The sequence below is a fragment of the Carcharodon carcharias genome, chromosome 10 (genome assembly GCF_017639515.1).
Source record: "Carcharodon carcharias isolate sCarCar2 chromosome 10, sCarCar2.pri, whole genome shotgun sequence".
Lineage (NCBI taxonomy): Eukaryota > Metazoa > Chordata > Chondrichthyes > Lamniformes > Lamnidae > Carcharodon > Carcharodon carcharias.
The window spans coordinates 39,224,105-39,241,448 of NC_054476.1; the positions used below are offsets into that span (position 1 = coordinate 39,224,105).

The 17,344-nt window shown below is 49.1% G+C and overlaps 1 protein-coding gene across 3 annotated transcripts in view; it reads right to left on the reverse strand.

Moving 5' to 3' along the window:
- The window catches only part of LOC121283495 (uncharacterized oxidoreductase YjmC-like), a 75,608-nt gene that overhangs the window by 37,694 nt on the left and 20,570 nt on the right, over positions 1 to 17,344 (reverse strand). For all 3 annotated transcript variants that reach the window (XM_041198145.1, XM_041198143.1, XM_041198142.1), the window contains exon 2: positions 7,820 to 7,968. In XM_041198145.1, coding sequence (XP_041054079.1) covers positions 7,820 to 7,968 — 149 coding nt within the window. The remainder of the gene's footprint in view (positions 1 to 7,819; positions 7,969 to 17,344) is intronic.

Consider the following 17,344-nt stretch of genomic DNA (forward strand, 5'->3'; position numbering starts at 1 on the left):
CAGGCAGATAGACACAGTCCTCTGTAGTTGAGAGCTAGAGTCCAGAAGGCTGTGTTGCCCGTCTGGTGCCAGAGTTTGGGACATCTGCTCTGGGCTGGAGAGGAATTTGCAGTGGGAAGGCGAGGATCTAGTTGTCGTGCTCCACGTGAGTACCAATGACATAGATAGGACTAGGAAAGGGTTCTGTTTAGAGATTATGAGCAGCTAGGGGCTAAATTAAAAAAAAAAACAAAACTCTGGATTATTACCTCAGCCACAAGCAAATTGCAGTAGGATAAATAAGATTAGAGAGATGAATGAGCGGCTCAAAGACTGGTGCCGGAGAAATGAGTTTCCATTCATGGCTCACTGACACCAGCACTGGGGTAAGTGAGAGCCATACCATTGGGATGGTCTTCAACTGAATCACGCTAGGACAAGTGTTCTGGCGAGTTATATAACTAGGGTGGTAGAAAGGATTTTAAACAGTGGGGGGAAGGAATCATGTTAGAGGAGATGTGGCAAAGGGTAACAGCAAGGTAATAGAGCAGGGTAGTTACGATTTGGGCAATGATAACCAGAATATGATAGAAAGGGATAGAGCATACAAATTTAGAAGTGAACCAGCAGATAAGACCAGAGATTGCAAAAACAGTAAAGTAGTAAAAGGCTCTGTATCTGAATGTGCATAGCATTCATAACAAAATGGATGAATTGTTGGCAATGACAGAAGTAAATATGTAAGACCTGATAGGCATTATGGCGACATAGTTGCAAGGGGACCAAGCCTGGGACCTCAATATTGAAGGTATTTAACATTTTGGAAAGACAGGAAGTTAGGAAAAGGTGTGGGGTAGCTCTGTTAATTAAGGATGACATTAGTAAAAGAAGTGAGAGATAACCTTAGCTTGAAAGAGCAAGATGTAGAATCAGTTTGGGTAGGGATAAAAAATAATATGTTACTTATAGGGGTAGTTTAAACGTTTCCTAACAGTAGTAATACTGTAGGATAAAGTATGCAGGAAGAAATGAATGGCGTGTGTAAGAAAAGTTCCGCAATAATCATAGGTGATATTAATCTACATGTAGATTAGACAAATCAGATTGGCAAAGGTAGCCTGGAAATTGAATTCATAGAGTATATTTGGGACAATTTCTTAGAGCAGTACATTTTAGTGCCAAATAGGGAGCAGGCTATTCTCAACCTGGTAATGTGCAAAGAGACAAGATTAATCATTGACCTCACAGTAGAGGAGCCTTTCGGTGACAGCAATCATAACATGATAGAACCTCATGTTCAGTTTGAAGGTGTGAAGTGTGGGTCTAAGACTAATGTTTTAAACTAAATAAAGGTATGAAGGCAGAGTTAGCTAAAGTGAACTGGGAAACTAAGTTTAAAGGTAAGACAGTAAAGATACAGTCACAGGCTTTTAAGGAGATTTTAATAACTCTCAGCAAAGATTTATCCAGTGAGAAAGAAAGACTCTTTAAGAAGGATGCATCATCCATGGCTAAACAAGGAAGCTAAGGATAGTATCAAATTGAAAGAAACTCTACAATTCTGCAAAGATTAGTGGCTGGTCAGAAGACTGCATAGAGTTTAAGAACTGTTGGCCAGGGGCTGCAGCCGAACTGCTGACACAGGCAAAAGCAACTTTTGACCTGAAGTAACCTGATTCCAACCACTGACCTGAGCTGGCTGGAACCAGTTTGAAGTAGCTGAGTTTCTTGGAAAACAAAGGAAATGTGATAAGACACAAGTCCTTATTTAGGAAAGGAGTAACGAGGTAATGCTACCTAAGTTCTTGGGACAGAGCCAATGAGAAGATGCCACAGACTAGGCAAGCAAGCCTAAACCAACGGGAAAGAGACAGCACAGCTTGAAGAGATAAGATTCAGTATAAGAATAGAGAATTTCGGGCATGGAGGCAGCAAGAACTCCAGAGACCAACCATTGCAGAAGTGGAAGAACCTACGTCAGCAACATAGAGATGCAAGAGAGAGAGAACAGCTCTCCTTTTTGGGTATTAGCTTTATATTCTGTGACCACTCAGGGAGTGTCAGAGAAACCTAGTGGGTGTGCGTTTAGATCCTAGTTTTGGGTATAAAATTGCATGTCTATATTTAACCAGACATATAAGCTATATGTAGATGATCTAACAACGTGAATAAAGTGAATTTAGAGTTAAGAGAGAATTGACTCTTCTCCTCTTTGTATTAAGCCAACAACCATTACCAGTGACCTCTGGCAACAGAATCAGCAAAGGAAGATTTTAAAAATAATAAAGAGGGAGAAATTAGAGTATGAGAAAGAGCTAGCTGCAAATATACAAACAGACAGTAGGAGTTTCTACAAGTATTTAAAAAGGAAGAGAGTAAATTAAGTGAGTGTTAGTCCTCTAGGGAGAGTCTGGGAAATTGATAGTGGAAAACAAGGAAATGTCGGAGAGTGGAACAGGCTGTTTCATGTCTGTCTTCACTGTAGAAGACTTAGAAAGCTTCCCAAAGATACCTGAAAATCAAGAGACGTTAGGCAGGGAGGAACATAAAACAATCACTATCACCAGGGAAAAGGTACGGGGAAAACTATTAGACCTAAAGGCTGACAAGTCCCCAGGACCAGATGGCCTGCATCCTAGGATTTTAAAATAAGTAGCTGTATATACAGCAAAGGCATCTTCCAAAATTCCTTAGAAAATCTTAATGCAATCAGACAGAGTCAACATGGTTTTGTGAAAAAGAAATCGTGTTAACTAATTTATTTGAGGTCTTTGAAAAAGAAACAAGCAAGGTGGATAATGGGGAACCTATGGATGTGTTGTACTTGGATTTCCAAAATGTTTTTGATAAGGTGCTCATCAAAGGTTAGTGCACAAAATAAGAGCTCAAGGTATAGGGGATAATATATTATCACAGATAAAGGACTGAGTAGCTAACAGGAAGCAGAGATTAAGGATAAAAGGGTCTTTTTCGGGTTGGCAAGCTGTAAATAGTGGAGTGCCACAGGGATCAATGCTGAGGCCTCAACTATTTTCAATTCACGTCAATGATTGGATGAAGGGACCGAATATATTATTGCTAAGTTTGCCGATGACATCAAGGTAGGTGGGAAAGTAAGTTGTCAAGGGGAGGTAAAAAGGAATATGCATAAGTTTAGTGAGTGGGCAAAAATTTGGCAGATGGAGTAGAATGTGGGAAAATGAGAACTTGTTCGCTTTAGCAGGAAGGATAGGAAAGTGGTATACTATTTAAATAGAGATGGCAGAACTCAATAACAGAATGACAATAAGTTAGCATACAGGTGAAGCAAGTGATTAGAAAGACAAATGGAATGTTGGTGTTTATTGCAAGAGGAATGGAATATAAAAGTAGGGAAGTTTTACTGCAGCTGTACAGGGTCTTTATGAGACCACATCAGGAGTACTGTGTACAATTTTTGTCTCCTTATTTGAAAAAAGGATATAATTGCACTAGAAGCAATTCAGAGAAGGTTCATTCGACTCATTCCTTGGATGAAGGACTTATAAAGAAAGGTTGAACAGGTTAGGCCTATAACGATTGGAGATTAGGTGATCATTTTGAAACATATAAGATCTTGAGGGGACTTGATTGGGTGGATACCGGGAAGATGTTTCCTCCTGTGGGAGGAACTAGAACTAGGAGACACAGTTTAAAAAAAATAAGGGGTCTCCCATTTCAAATAGAGGGAAGAATTTTGAGGTCAGCAGGCAAGTGCAGTCGGCGGTACCGGGAGCGGCTGGGAATCGGCCTGCCGCCTGTGATTGGCTCCCAACTATGATTTTATGTTGGCGGGCCAATTAAGACCCGCCTAGCATGAAACACGGTCGGGAAGGGCTGAGCACGGGCGGGGTCCTGTCAGCCGCTGGGTCCACTGGCGACCCAGCAGCCAGTTTAAAAACTCGGAAGGACAGCTGTTCCGTGTTGTCTTGATGGAGCCGAATACTGCTGGAGATACCAGGTGGGAGGGCAGGTCGGGTGGGCACTCATCCCCCCACCTTTCAGATGAGTGCCTCGCGGTCCTGCTGGAGGAGGTGGCTGCCAGGAGGGACACACTTGTCTCCAGAGATAGGAGGAGGAGGCCAGCGAACCTCACAAAATGGGCATGGGAGGAGGTGGCAGCGCTGGTGAGCAGCCATGACGTGGTGTGGCGCACAAGGGTACAGTGCCGGAAGTGGTTCAATGACCTGCTAAACTCAGGAAGGGTGAGTACCTTGTTGACATGGGTCAGTGTGCAGAAGTATTAAGAGCTGGCCATCCCTCCACGCACCTCAGGGGTGTTAGAGTCTGACTGCCAACTATCAATGACACCAGAGCTGGGCAAGGGGGTGAGCCCTGGCTGCTTGGACTGAGTGCCTTGCGGCTCAAGGGCCACGCTTTGGATGTGCCATGCGAGGTGTTCCTCAGCTGGAGTTGGCCAGGCTGCAATGGCACTGCAGGTAGAGAGTGGACTAATCAAATGCTCCTCTGTCCTTTCAGGAGAAGACAAGCCATAACCAAGCAGAGAGGTCACATACAGGCAGAGACCTACCCAACCTGCTGCTGCTCAGCAGATCCCAGCAGGATGCCGTAGAGCTCGGGAGCGGGCATGCTCCCTGTGCAACTGTGTGTGGAGGGCCTGGGGGTGCCAGGTGAAGGTAAGAGCGCAATGCACAGAGGTGAAAGTTTCGGATTTTGCAACCGTTCTAGTCTAGTCTCTTCATTGATGGGAACCTCAAACCTGGAGTCCCCATTGATCATTGAAAGACAATGGCAGCATGATGCAGATATCCATTGTCTCACCCAGGTGCCTGGCATGCCCAGCAACAGTGTGATGACTCTTAAACTAATGTCATGTCCTTGTTGTCCCTTTTAGTTTTGGCAGCATGCACTCACTGTCCGGATGTCCCCGACGCTGGAGGACCACCGGATTTCACTTGCGCCGGTGTCACACCCGCTCTCTGAAGCAGGCACCAGCGCAGATACCAGCACCATGATGGGCATTAGATTGATGACTAGAATGTCAGTGCATATTGGTGCCTCTGGAGTCGTCCATTAGGCGGAAGATGCTGGATGTCCAGCGGCACCAAAACGTAGCACTCGCAAACATAAGTTTAAGGCACCATGAGCATGAGAGGGACAGTTCATGGGTGATTTTCTGTTCATTTATGTTTGGTTTATACATCTGCTGGTGTGGACATGAACACCAGTAATTGTAATATCATAATGATTTCAATGTGATGATAACATTAAATTTGCTTTGGTTCTGATGGCCTATGTATTTTTTCTTTCTGGTGCAGGGTACGCCAGTATGTAATGCTAGACATGAGAGGCTGGATACTTTATTGCACAAGCATTGAGTGGACTTTGGGTGCAAATGAAAGGGCCGTTTCAGACATCCAGGATGGAGGTGGAAGATCTGGCATGAGGTTGAAGCTGATCTTTGGTAACCCACCTGAAGGAGCGTTGGATCAAGGCATCCCTGCCTCCCTGGAGGTAACCGAGGTCTGGCTCCATGCCCTCAGCGTTCTCCTCACCATGCTCCTCTTCTGACTCACCACTGGACTCATCATCTGTGGCCTGTGCAATTGCGTCAAAATCCTCTTCCTCCAGTGGGTTCCCCCCTTGCCAGTGCCAGATTGTGAAGAGCTCAGCATGCAACCACTATCAGTGACATGCACTCTGGGGGTATTGTAGTGCACCCCTGAATGGTCCAGGCATTGGAAGTGCATCTTGAGAAGACCTATGGTCCTCACTAACACCGCCTTTGTGGAGGCATGAGTCGTATTGTAATGCTTCTCCTCCTCTGTTCTTGGGTGGCGGAGAGATGTCATGAGCCACCTTTTCAATGAATAGCCCTTGTCACCTAGCAGCCATCCATCCAGTCAGGCTGGAGCACTGAAGAGCCTCGGCACCTGAGACTGTCTCAGGATGTAAGCGTCATGGGAGCTGCCAGGGTACAGAATCTGCAGAATCTGGGGTCACACGCTATCTGCGCGTTAATGGAGTAGAATCCCTTCCTGTTGACGAAGGCACCCGGCTGACTCGCTGGCATCTTGATGGCCACACGTATGCAGTCGATGGCACCCTGGACGCTGGGACACCCAACAATTGCTGAAAAGCCTCTGGCTTGCTCAGCCTGGCTGGCCTTGTCCTTACGGTAAAGAATAAAGGTCAGTTACCACCTGAACAGAGCTTCTGTCACCAGTTTGACGCAACTGTGGACAGCTGATTAGAAGGCTCCACAAAGATCCCCCAATGACTCCTGAAAAGAGCCAGACGCATAGAAGTTGAGGGTTGCTATCACCTTCAGAGCCATTGGCATGGGGCGTCCACCAACACAGTCGAAGTAATCTCAGGCCCAATCATCAGGCAAATGAAGGTCACTGTCTCCCTTGAGAGGTGGAGCCTCCTTCGGCATTGCACCTCTAACATATTGAGGTAACTGCATCACCGCCCGTAAACCCTGGCAGCAGGATAGTGGCGTCCTCTGCGGCTCCTTCTGCCTTGGACCTCCTGCTGGCCCTGCACCCTTTGTGCCTGTGCCTCTCCTCCCACAGGTCCCTCCCCTGGAAGCTGCATTGGGACACCTGGCCTCCTCTACCTTCTGCCCCTCTCTTCCTTCTCAGAAGAAGTGCCACATTGGAGACCACAATCCCCATTACCAGGGTAACAGAAGGCTGTCTGATACCTGGAAGGGTCCACACAATCTGAATCCTCTGAGGGCCTTGGAGACACCATGGAGATCTGAAATGAAGCCTGGAAATGTTAACAATGAAGCCCCGAACAGAGATGAGTCTGCCAAGTACCAGTAGGTCACCAGCAGCAAAATATGTACCAAACTCCCCACTACTGACACTGGCTATGCTGCTCATCCCTTTTATCCCATCAAGGATGAGTTTTCTTAAATTGTTGGCTGGCCCCCCTGCCCAGTTTGCCCATGTGACAAGCCCGAAATCACACGGGCAAGGAAAAATCAGTGTCAATTGACTTTTTAATGGCCTTAAGTGGCTTCTTAATTAATGGTGGGGGCAACTCCAGCACCCGCTCATGCCTGCTGACCGAGATATCACGCGAGTACACGATGATGCTGGGGTGCTTACCTGAAGTCATTGCGTGCTATTTTATGCCCATCTGGCCAGGTGTGCACCTGACTGTGGGATGTAAAATTCTGCCCAGAGCTTACGAGAATATTTTTTTCTTAGAGGTTGTTAATCTTTGGAAATCCTATTGTACAGAAAACAGTGAAGACTGAGACACTGAATTTATTCAAGGCTGAATTAAATAGATTTTTAATAGACAGGGGAGTCAAAGTTTGTGGCTGGGGCAGTGGGCATTGGCAGACTGGAAAGAGCAGCCATGATCATATTAAATGATGGAGCAGGCTTGAAGGGTTGAATGGCCTGAATCTGTTCCTAAGTCCTATATTCTGATGTTTCTATCCCTCATCCTCCAGATTTCACATCCTCCAGATCCCCAATGCCCAGATCCCTCATCCTCCAGATCCACTGTCCTTCATAACCATCGATCCCCATATCACTCATTCCCCCAGGCCCCCATCTTCATTCTCCAGATCCTTCATCGCCAGGACCCTCATTCCCCCAAATCCCTAACAACCCCCTCCCCAGATCTCCCATCCCCTAGATGTCCCATTCCTGATCACACATCCCTGGGATTCACTGTTCACTTCCTTTTACAGTGTTCAGTAAAGCTGAAGCTGCTTCTCAACAGTGTTTCATAAACCCTGGCATTTCTTTGGCAAAGAGGTATTAAATGTTCCATCTATTGATGTGATGAAGAGCTGGCCTCAACCCTACTGTTCCATCACTGCAGATCCACCCACCAAGCCTGTTGAGTCCGTGGCTGTAATGTCCTCGATAATCTCCCTCCACCAACACATCAGCCAGTGCTAGAGCATGGCCGCTCTTGGCTCCCGCTGCTTTCATACAGCATTCAATGAACTGGTGCATTTCCGAGCGAGCCACCAAGTACCTGAAACACATATCACATATTCAACTTTTGAAGTGAAAACATCAATCACATAGTGCCCACATCAACACTGAACCTGCTCACAATAATCAGGGCAGTAAATGAAGAGGGAGATAAAGTCTGAAGGATTAATGGGACAAAGGGACAGAGACTGAGGTACAGAGGGACTGAGAGAGAAACTGAGAGGATTGAAGGACAGAGAGACAGGAGCTGAGGGGCAAAAAGGCTGAGGGACTGAGACTAGGGACTGAGACTGAGGAGAGACTGAAATTAAGAGACAGAGACTGAGGGATGGAGAGTGAGGGACAAGGAGACAGAATGAAGGACAAAGATACTGAATGAGACTGAGGGACTGAGAGTGAAGGACAGAGACTGAGGGAGAGGGACTGAGGGACACAGATTGAGGAGCTGAGGGATAGAGACTGAGGGACAGGGACTAAGGAGAGGGGATAGAGAGATAAAGGGACTGAGACTGTGGCACTGATTGATAGGAGACAAAGGGACTGAGATTGAAGGGACTGAGATGCAGGGACTGAGAGAAAAAATGAAGGACAGAAACTGAGGGATAAGGTGACAGAGACTGAGGGACAAATAGACAGGGGGAGTGAGGGGCAGACTGAAGGACAGAAATTGAAGGACAAGGAGGCAAGGACTGAGAGACAAAGGGATAGAGGAACAGAGGGACTGATAACTGAGACTGAAGGACGAAGTGACAGAGGGACAGATAACTGAGACAGGGGGACAGAGGGACTGAGGGACAAGGGGACAGGTACCTGAGACAGGGAGACAGAGGGACAGATAACTGAGACAGGGGTACAGAGGGACTGAGGGACTGATAATTGATTGAGGCCAAAGGGACTGAGGGACTGATAACTGAGACTGAGGGACAGAGGGACTGATAACTGAGACTGTGGGACAAAGGGACTGAAGGACAAGGGACAGAGGGGTTGATCACTGACTCTGAGGGACAGTTGGACTGAGGGATAAAGGTGTTAAGGGACAGATAAATGAGACTGAGGGACAGAGGGACTGAAGGACAAAGGGACAGAGTGACTGATAACTGAGACTGAGAGACAGAGGGACTGAAGGACAAAGGGACAGAGGGATTGATAACTGAGACTGAGGGACAGAGGGACTGAGGGACTGATAACTGATTGAGGCCAAAGGGACTGAGGGACTGATAACTGAGACTGAGGGACAGAGGGACTGATAACTGAGACTGTGGGACAAAGGGACTGAAGGACAAGGGACAGAGGAGTTGATCACTGACTCTGAGGGACAGTTGGACTGAGGGATAAAGGTGTTAAGGGACAGATAAATGAGACTGAGGGACAGAGGGACTGAAGGACAAAGGGACAGAGTGACTGATAACTGAGACTGAGAGACAGAGGGACTGAAGGACAAAGGGACAGAGGGATTGATAACTGAGACTGAGGGACAGAGGGACTGAAAACTGAGACTGAGGAACTGAGGGACTGAGGGACAAAGGGACAGAGGGACAGAGGGAATGATAACTGAGACTGAGGGACAGAATGACTGAGGGACAGATGACAGATTGAGAGACGAAGGGACTGAGGGATTGATAACTGAGACTGAGGGACAGAGGACTGAGGGATAAAGGGACTGATAACTGAGACTGAGGAACTGAGGGACAGAGGGAATGATAACTGAGACTGAGGGACAAGGGGACTGAGGGACAGATAGCTGAGATTGAGAGACGAAGGGTCTGAGGGACTGATAACTGAGACTGAGGGACTGAGGGACAAAGGGACAGAGGGACTGAGGGACTGATAACTGAGACTGAGAGACAAAGGGACTGAGGGACAAAGGGACTGAGGGACAAAGGGACTGAGGGATTGATAACTGAGACTGAGGGACAGAATGACTGAGGGACAGATAACTGAGACTGTGGGACAAAGGGACTGAGGGATAAAGGGACCAAGGGACTGATAACTGAGACTGAGGAACTGAGGGACTGAGGGACTGAGGGACAAATGGACTGATAACTGAGACTGAGGGACATAGGACTGAGGGACAAATGGACTGAGGGACTGATAACTGAGACTGAGGGACAAAGGGACAGAGGGACAAAGGGACAGAGGGAATGATAACTGAGACTGAGGGACAGAGGGAATGAGGGACTGAGGGACATAGGCACTGATAAGAGACTGAGGGACAAAGGGACAGAGTGATTGATAACTGAGACTGAGGGAGAAATGGAGTGAGGGACTGATAACTGAGACTGAGGGACAGAGGGACTGAGGGACTGATAACTGAGACTGAGGGACAGAGGTAATGAAGCACAAAGGGACTGAAGGACTGCTAATTGAGACTGAGGGACAGAGGGACTGATAACTGAGACTGAGGGACAGAGGGACTGAGGGACAAAGGAACTGAGGGACTGATACCTGAGACTGAGGGACAAAGGGACTGAGGGACAAAGGGACTGAGGGACTGATAACTGAGACTGAGGGACAGAGGGACAAAGGGACAGAGGGACTGATACCTGAGCCTGAGGGACAGAATGACTGAGGGACAGAGGGACAAAGGGACAGAGGGACTGATACCTGAGCCTGAGGGACAGAATGACTGAGGGACAGATAACTGAGATTGAAGGACAAAGGGACTGAGGGACTGATAACTGAGACTGAGGGACAGAGGGACTGAGGGACAAAGGGACAGAGTGATTGATAACTGAGACTGAGGGACAGAGGGACTGAGGGATAAAGGGACTGAGGGACTGATAACTGAGACTGAGGGACAGAGGGACTGAGGGACAAAGGGACAGAGGGACTGATAACTGAGACTGAGTGACAGAGGGACAAAGGGACAGAGGGACAGAGGGACAGATTACTGAGCCTGAGGGACAGAATGACTGAGGGACAGATGACTGAGATTGAGAGACGAAGTGACTGAGGGAGTGATAATTGAGACTGAGGGACAAAGGGACTGAAGGATAAAGGGACAGAGGGACTGATAACTGACTCTGAGGGACAGTTGGACTGAGGGATAAAGGAGCTAAAGGACAGATAAATGAAACTGAGGGGCAGAGGGAACTGAGGGATAGATAACTGAGATTGAAGGACAAAGGGACTGAGGGACAGAGGGACTGAGGGACTGATAACTGAGATTGAAGGACAAAGGGACTGAGGGACTGAGGGACAGAGGGACTGAGGGACTGATAACTGAGATTGAAGGACAAAGGGACTGAGGGACTGAGGGACAGAGGCACTGATAACTGAGACTGAGGGACAGAGGGACTGAGGGACTGATAACTGAGACCGAGGGACAGAGGGACTGAGGGACAAAGGGACAGAGGGACTGAGGGACTGAGGGACTGATAACTGAGACTGAGGGACAGAGCGACTGAGGGACAAAGGGACAGAGGGACTGAGGAACTGATAACTGAGACTGAGGGACAGAGCGACTGAGGGACAAAGGGACAGAGGGACTGAGGAACTGATAACTGAGACTAAGGGACAGAGGGACTGACAGACTGAGGGACTGAGGGAGAGAGGAACTGATAACTGAGATTGACGGACAGTGGGACTGAGGGACAAAGGGACTGAGGGACTGATAACTGAGACTGAGGGACAGAGGGACTGAGGGACAAAGGAACTGAGGGACTGATAACTGAGACTGAGGGACAGAGGGACTGAGGGACAAAGGAACTGAGGGACTGATAACTGAGACTGAGGGACAGAGGGACTGAGGGACAAAGGAACTGAGGGACTGATAACTGAGACTGAGGGACAAAGGGACTGAGGGACAAAGGGACTGAGGGATTGATAACTGAGACTGAGGGACAGAGGGACTGAGGGACAAAGGAACTGAGGGACTGATAACTGAGACTGAGGGAGAAAGGGACTGAGGGACAAAGGGACAGAGGGACTGTTAACGGAGACTGAGGGAGAAAGGGACTGAGGGACTGATAACTGCGACTGAGGGACAAAGGGACTGAGGGACAAAGGGACAGAGGGAATGATAACTGAGACTGAGGGACAGAGGGACTGAGGGACAAAGGGACAGAGGGAATGATGACTGAGACCGAGGGACTGAGGGAAAACGGGCCAGAGGGACTGATAACTGAGACTGAGGGACAGAGGGACTGATAACTGAGACTGATGGACAGAGGGACAGAGGGACTGAGGGACAAAGGGACTGAGGGACAGATAACTGAGACTGAGTGACAGAGGGACAGATGGACAGAGTGACTGAGGGACGGATGGACTGATAACTGAGACTGAAGGGCAGCAGGTACTGAGGGACAGAGGGACTGAGTGACAGAGGGACTGATAATTGAGACTGAGGGACAGACGGACTGAGGGACTGAGGGACAGAGGGACTGATAATTGAGACTGAGGGACAGACGGACTGAGGGACCAAGCGACTGATAACTGAGACTGAGGGACAGGGGGACAGATGGACAAAGGGACTGAGGGACAGAGGGACTGATAATTGAGACTGAGGGACAGACGGACTGAGGGACAGAGGGACTGATATCTGAGACTGAGGGACAGAGGGAAAAAGGGACTGAGGGACAGATAACTGAGACTGAGTGACTGGGGACAGATGGACAAAGGGACTGAGGGACAGAGGGACTGATAACTGAGACTGAGGGACAGACGGACTGAGGGACCAAGTGACTGATAACTGAGGCTGAGGGACAGATGTACTGAGGGAGAAAGGAATAGACGGACAAATAACTGAGACTGAGGGACAGAGGGACAAAGGGACTGCGGGACAGATAATTGAGACTGAGGGACAGGGGGACAGATGGACAGAGGGACTGAGGGACAGAGGGACTGATAACTGAGACTGAAGGGCAGAAGGGACTGAGGGACAGAGGGACTGATAACTGAGACTGAGGGACAGAGGGAAAAAGGGACAGAGGGGCTGATGACTGAGACCGAGGGACTGAGGGAAAAAGGGACAGAGGGACTGATAACTGAGACTGAGGGAGAAAGGGACTGAGGGACAGAGGGACTGAGGGAAAAAGGGACTGATAACTGAGACTGAGGGGCAGAAGGGACTGAGGGACAAAGGGACAGATGGACAGAGGGACTGATAATTGAGACTGAGGGACAGACGGACTGAGGGACCAAGCGACTGATAACTGAGGCTGAGGGACAGATGTACTGAGGGAGAAAGGAATAGACGGACAAATAACTGAGACTGAGGGACAGAGGGACAAAGGGACTGCGGGACAGATAACTGAGACTGAGGGACAGAGGGACAAAGGGACCGAGGGACAGATAATTGAGACTGAGGGACAGAGGGACAGACGGACTGATAACTGAGACTGAGGGACAGAAGGCACTGACGGACAGAGGGACTGATAACTGAGATTGAGGGACAGACCTACTGAGGGACAAAGGGACTCATAACTGAGGCTGAGGGAGAGAGGGACTGAGGGGCAAAGGGACTGATAACTGAGGCTGAGGGACAGAGGAACTGATAACTGAGACTGAGGGAGAAAGGGATAGACGGACTGATAACTGAGACTAAGGGACAAAGGGACAGAGGGACCGATGGACTGAGGGACAAAGGGACTGAGGGACTGATAACTGAGACTGAGGGACAAAGGGATTGAGGGACAAAGGGACTGAGGGACAAAGGGACAGAGGGGCTGATGACTGAGACCGAGGGACTGAGGGAAAAAGGGACAGAGGGACTGATAACTGAGACTGAGGGAGAAAGGGACTGAGGGACAAAGGGACAGAGGGACTGTTAACTGAGACTGAGGGAGAAAGGGACTGAGGGACAAAGGGACTGAGGGAAAAAGGGACAGAGGGGCTGATGACTGAGACCGAGGGACTGAGGGAAAAAGGGACAGAGGGACTGATAACTGAGACTGAGGGAGAAAGGGACTGAGGGACAGAGGGACTGAGGGAAAAAGGGACTGATAACTGAGACTGAGGGGCAGAAGGGACTGAGGGACAAAGGGACAGATGGACAGAGGGACTGAGGGACGCATGGACTGATAACTGAGACTGAGGGCAGCAGGTACTGAGGGACAGAGGGACTGAGTGACAGAGGGACTGATAATTGAGACTGAGGGACAGACGGACTGAGGGACCAAGCGACTGATAACTGAGGCTGAGGGACAGATGTACTGAGGGAGAAAGGAATAGACGGACAAATAACTGAGACTGAGGGACAGAGGGACAAAGGGACTGCGGGACAGATAACTGAGACTGAGGGACAGAGGGACAAAGGGACCGAGGGACAGATAATTGAGACTGAGGGACAGAGGGACAGACGGACTGATAACTGAGACTGAGGGACAGAAGGCACTGACGGACAGAGGGACTGATAACTGAGATTGAGGGACAGACCTACTGAGGGACAAAGGGACTCATAACTGAGGCTGAGGGAGAGAGGGACTGAGGGGCAAAGGGACTGATAACTGAGGCTGAGGGACAGAGGAACTGAGGGAGAAAGAGATAGAGGGACTGATAACTAAGACTGAGGGACAGAGGGACTGATAACTGAGACTGAGGGAGAAAGGGATAGACGGACTGATAACTGAGACTAAGGGACAAAGGGACAGAGGGACCGATGGACTGAGGGACAAAGGGACTGAGGGACTGATAACTGAGACTGAGGGACAAAGGGATTGAGGGACAAAGGGACTGAGGGACAAAGGGACAGAGGATCTGATGACTGAGACCGAGGGACTGAGGGAAAAAGGGACAGAGGGACTGATAACTGAGACTGAGGGAGAAAGGGACTGAGGGACAAAGGGACAGAGGGACTGTTAACTGAGACTGAGGGAGAAAGGGACTGAGGGACAAAGGGACTGATAACTGAGACTGAGGGACAGAATGACTGAGGGACAGATAACTGAGACTGAGGGACAGAGGGACTGATAACTGAGACTGAGGGACAGAGTGACTGAAGGACAAAGGGACTGATAACTGAGACTGAGGTACAGAATGACTGAGGGACAGATAACTGAGACAGAGGGACAGAGGGACAGATTACTGAGCCTGAGGGACAGAATGACTGAGGGACAGATGACTGAGATTGAAGGACAAAGGGACTGAGGGACAGAGAGCTGAGATTGAGAGACGAAGGGACTGAGGGACTGATAACTGAGACTGAGGGACAAAGGGACAGAGGGACTGATAACTGAGACTGAGGGACAGAGGGACTGAAGGACAAAGGAACAGAGGGGTTGATAACTGAGACTGAGGGACAGAGGGACTGACAGACTGAGGGACAGAGGGACTGACAGACTGAGGGACTGAGGGAGAGTGGAACTGATAACTGAGATTGACGGACAGTGGGACTGAGGGACAAAGGGACAGAGGGACTGATAACTGAGACTGAGGGAGAAAGGGACTGAGGGACAAAGGGACTGATAACTGAGACTGAGGGACAAACGGATTGAGGGACAAAGGGACTGATAACTGAGACTGAGGGACAAACGGATTGAGGGACAAAGGGACTGATAACTGAGACTGAGGGACAAACGGATTGAGGGACAAAGGGACTGATAACTGAGATTGATGGACAAAGGGACTGAGGGACAGAGGGACGGATAACTGAGACTGAGGGAGAAAGGGACTGAGGGACAAAGGGACTGATAACTGAGACTGATGGACAAACGGACTGAGGGATAGATAACTGAGACTGAGGGACAAACGGATTGAGGGACAAAGGGACTGATAACTGAGACTGAGGGACAAACGGATTGAGGGACAAAGGGACTGATAACTGAGACTGAGGGACAAACGGATTGAGGGATAGATAACTGAGACTGAGAGACAAAGGGACTGATAACTGAGACTGATGGACAAACGGACTGAGGGATAGATAACTGAGACTGAGAGACAAATGGACTGAGGGACAAAGGGACTGATAACTGAGACTGAGGGGCAGAGGGACTGAGGGACAAAGGGACAGAGGGATAGATAACTGAGACTGAAGGATAAAGGGACTGAGAGACAGAGAGCTGAGATTGAGAGACAAAGGGACTGAGGAACAAAGGGAGAGAGGGACTGATAACTGAGACTGAGGGACAGAGGGACTGATAACTGAGACTGATGGACAGAGGGACTGATAACTGAGACTGAGGGACAGAGGGACTGATAACTGAGACTGAGGGAGAAAGGGACTGGGGGACAAAGGGACAGAGGGACTGATAACTGAGACTGAGGGATAAAGGGACTGAAGGACAAAGGGACAGAGGGATTGATAACTGACTCTGAGGGACAGTTGGACTGAGGGATAAAGGTGTTAAGGGACAGATAAATGAGACTGAGGGACAGAGGGACTGAAGGACAAAGGGACAGAATGACTGATAACTGAGACTGAGGGACCGAGGGACTGAGGGATAAAGGGACTGAGGGACTGATAACTGAGACTGAGTGACAAAGGGACTGATAACTAAGACTGAGGGACAGAGGGACAAAGGGACAGAGGGGCTGATAACTGAGACTGAGGGACAGAATGACTGAGGGACAGATGACTGAGATTGAGAGACAAAGGGACTGAGGGATTGATAACTGAGATTGAAGGACAAAGGGACTGAGCGACAAAGGGACAGAGGGACTGATAACTGAGACCGAGGGACAGAGGGACTGACAGACAGAGGGACTGAGGGACAGAGGGACTGATAACTGAGACTGAGAGACAAAGGGACTGAGGGACAAAGGGACTGATAACTGAGACTGAGGGGCAGAAGGGACTGAGGGACAAAGGGACAGAGGGACTGATAATTGAGACTGAGGGAAAGAGAGACTGAGTGAGAAAGGGACAGAGGGACTGGTAACTGAGACCGAGGGACTGAGGGACAAAGGGACAGAAGGACTGATAACTGAGACTGAGGGACAGAGTGACTGAGGGACAAAGGGACAGAGCGAATGATAACTGAGACCGAGGGACTGAGGGAAAAAGGGACAGAGGGACTGATAACTGAGACTGAGGGAGAAAGGGACTGAGGGACAAAGGGACAGAGGGACCGATAACTGAGACTCTGGGAGAGGGTCTGATAACAGAGACTGAGGGACAGAGGGACTGAGGGACAAAGGGACTGAGGGACTGATAACTGAGACTGAGGGACAAAAGGACTGAGGGATAAAGGGACTGATAACTGAGACTGAGGGACAGAGGGACTGAGGGACAAAGGGACTGAGGGATTGATAACTGAGACTGAGGGACAGAGGGACTGAGGGACAAAGGGACTGAGGGATTGATAACTGAGACTGAGGGACAAAAGGACTGAGGGATAAAGGGACTGATAACTGAGACTGAGGGACAGAGGGACTGAGGGACAAAGGGACTGAGGGGCAAAGGGACTGATAACTGAGACTGAGGGACAGACGGACTGAGGGAAAAAGGGACTGATAACTGAGATTGATGGACAAAGGGA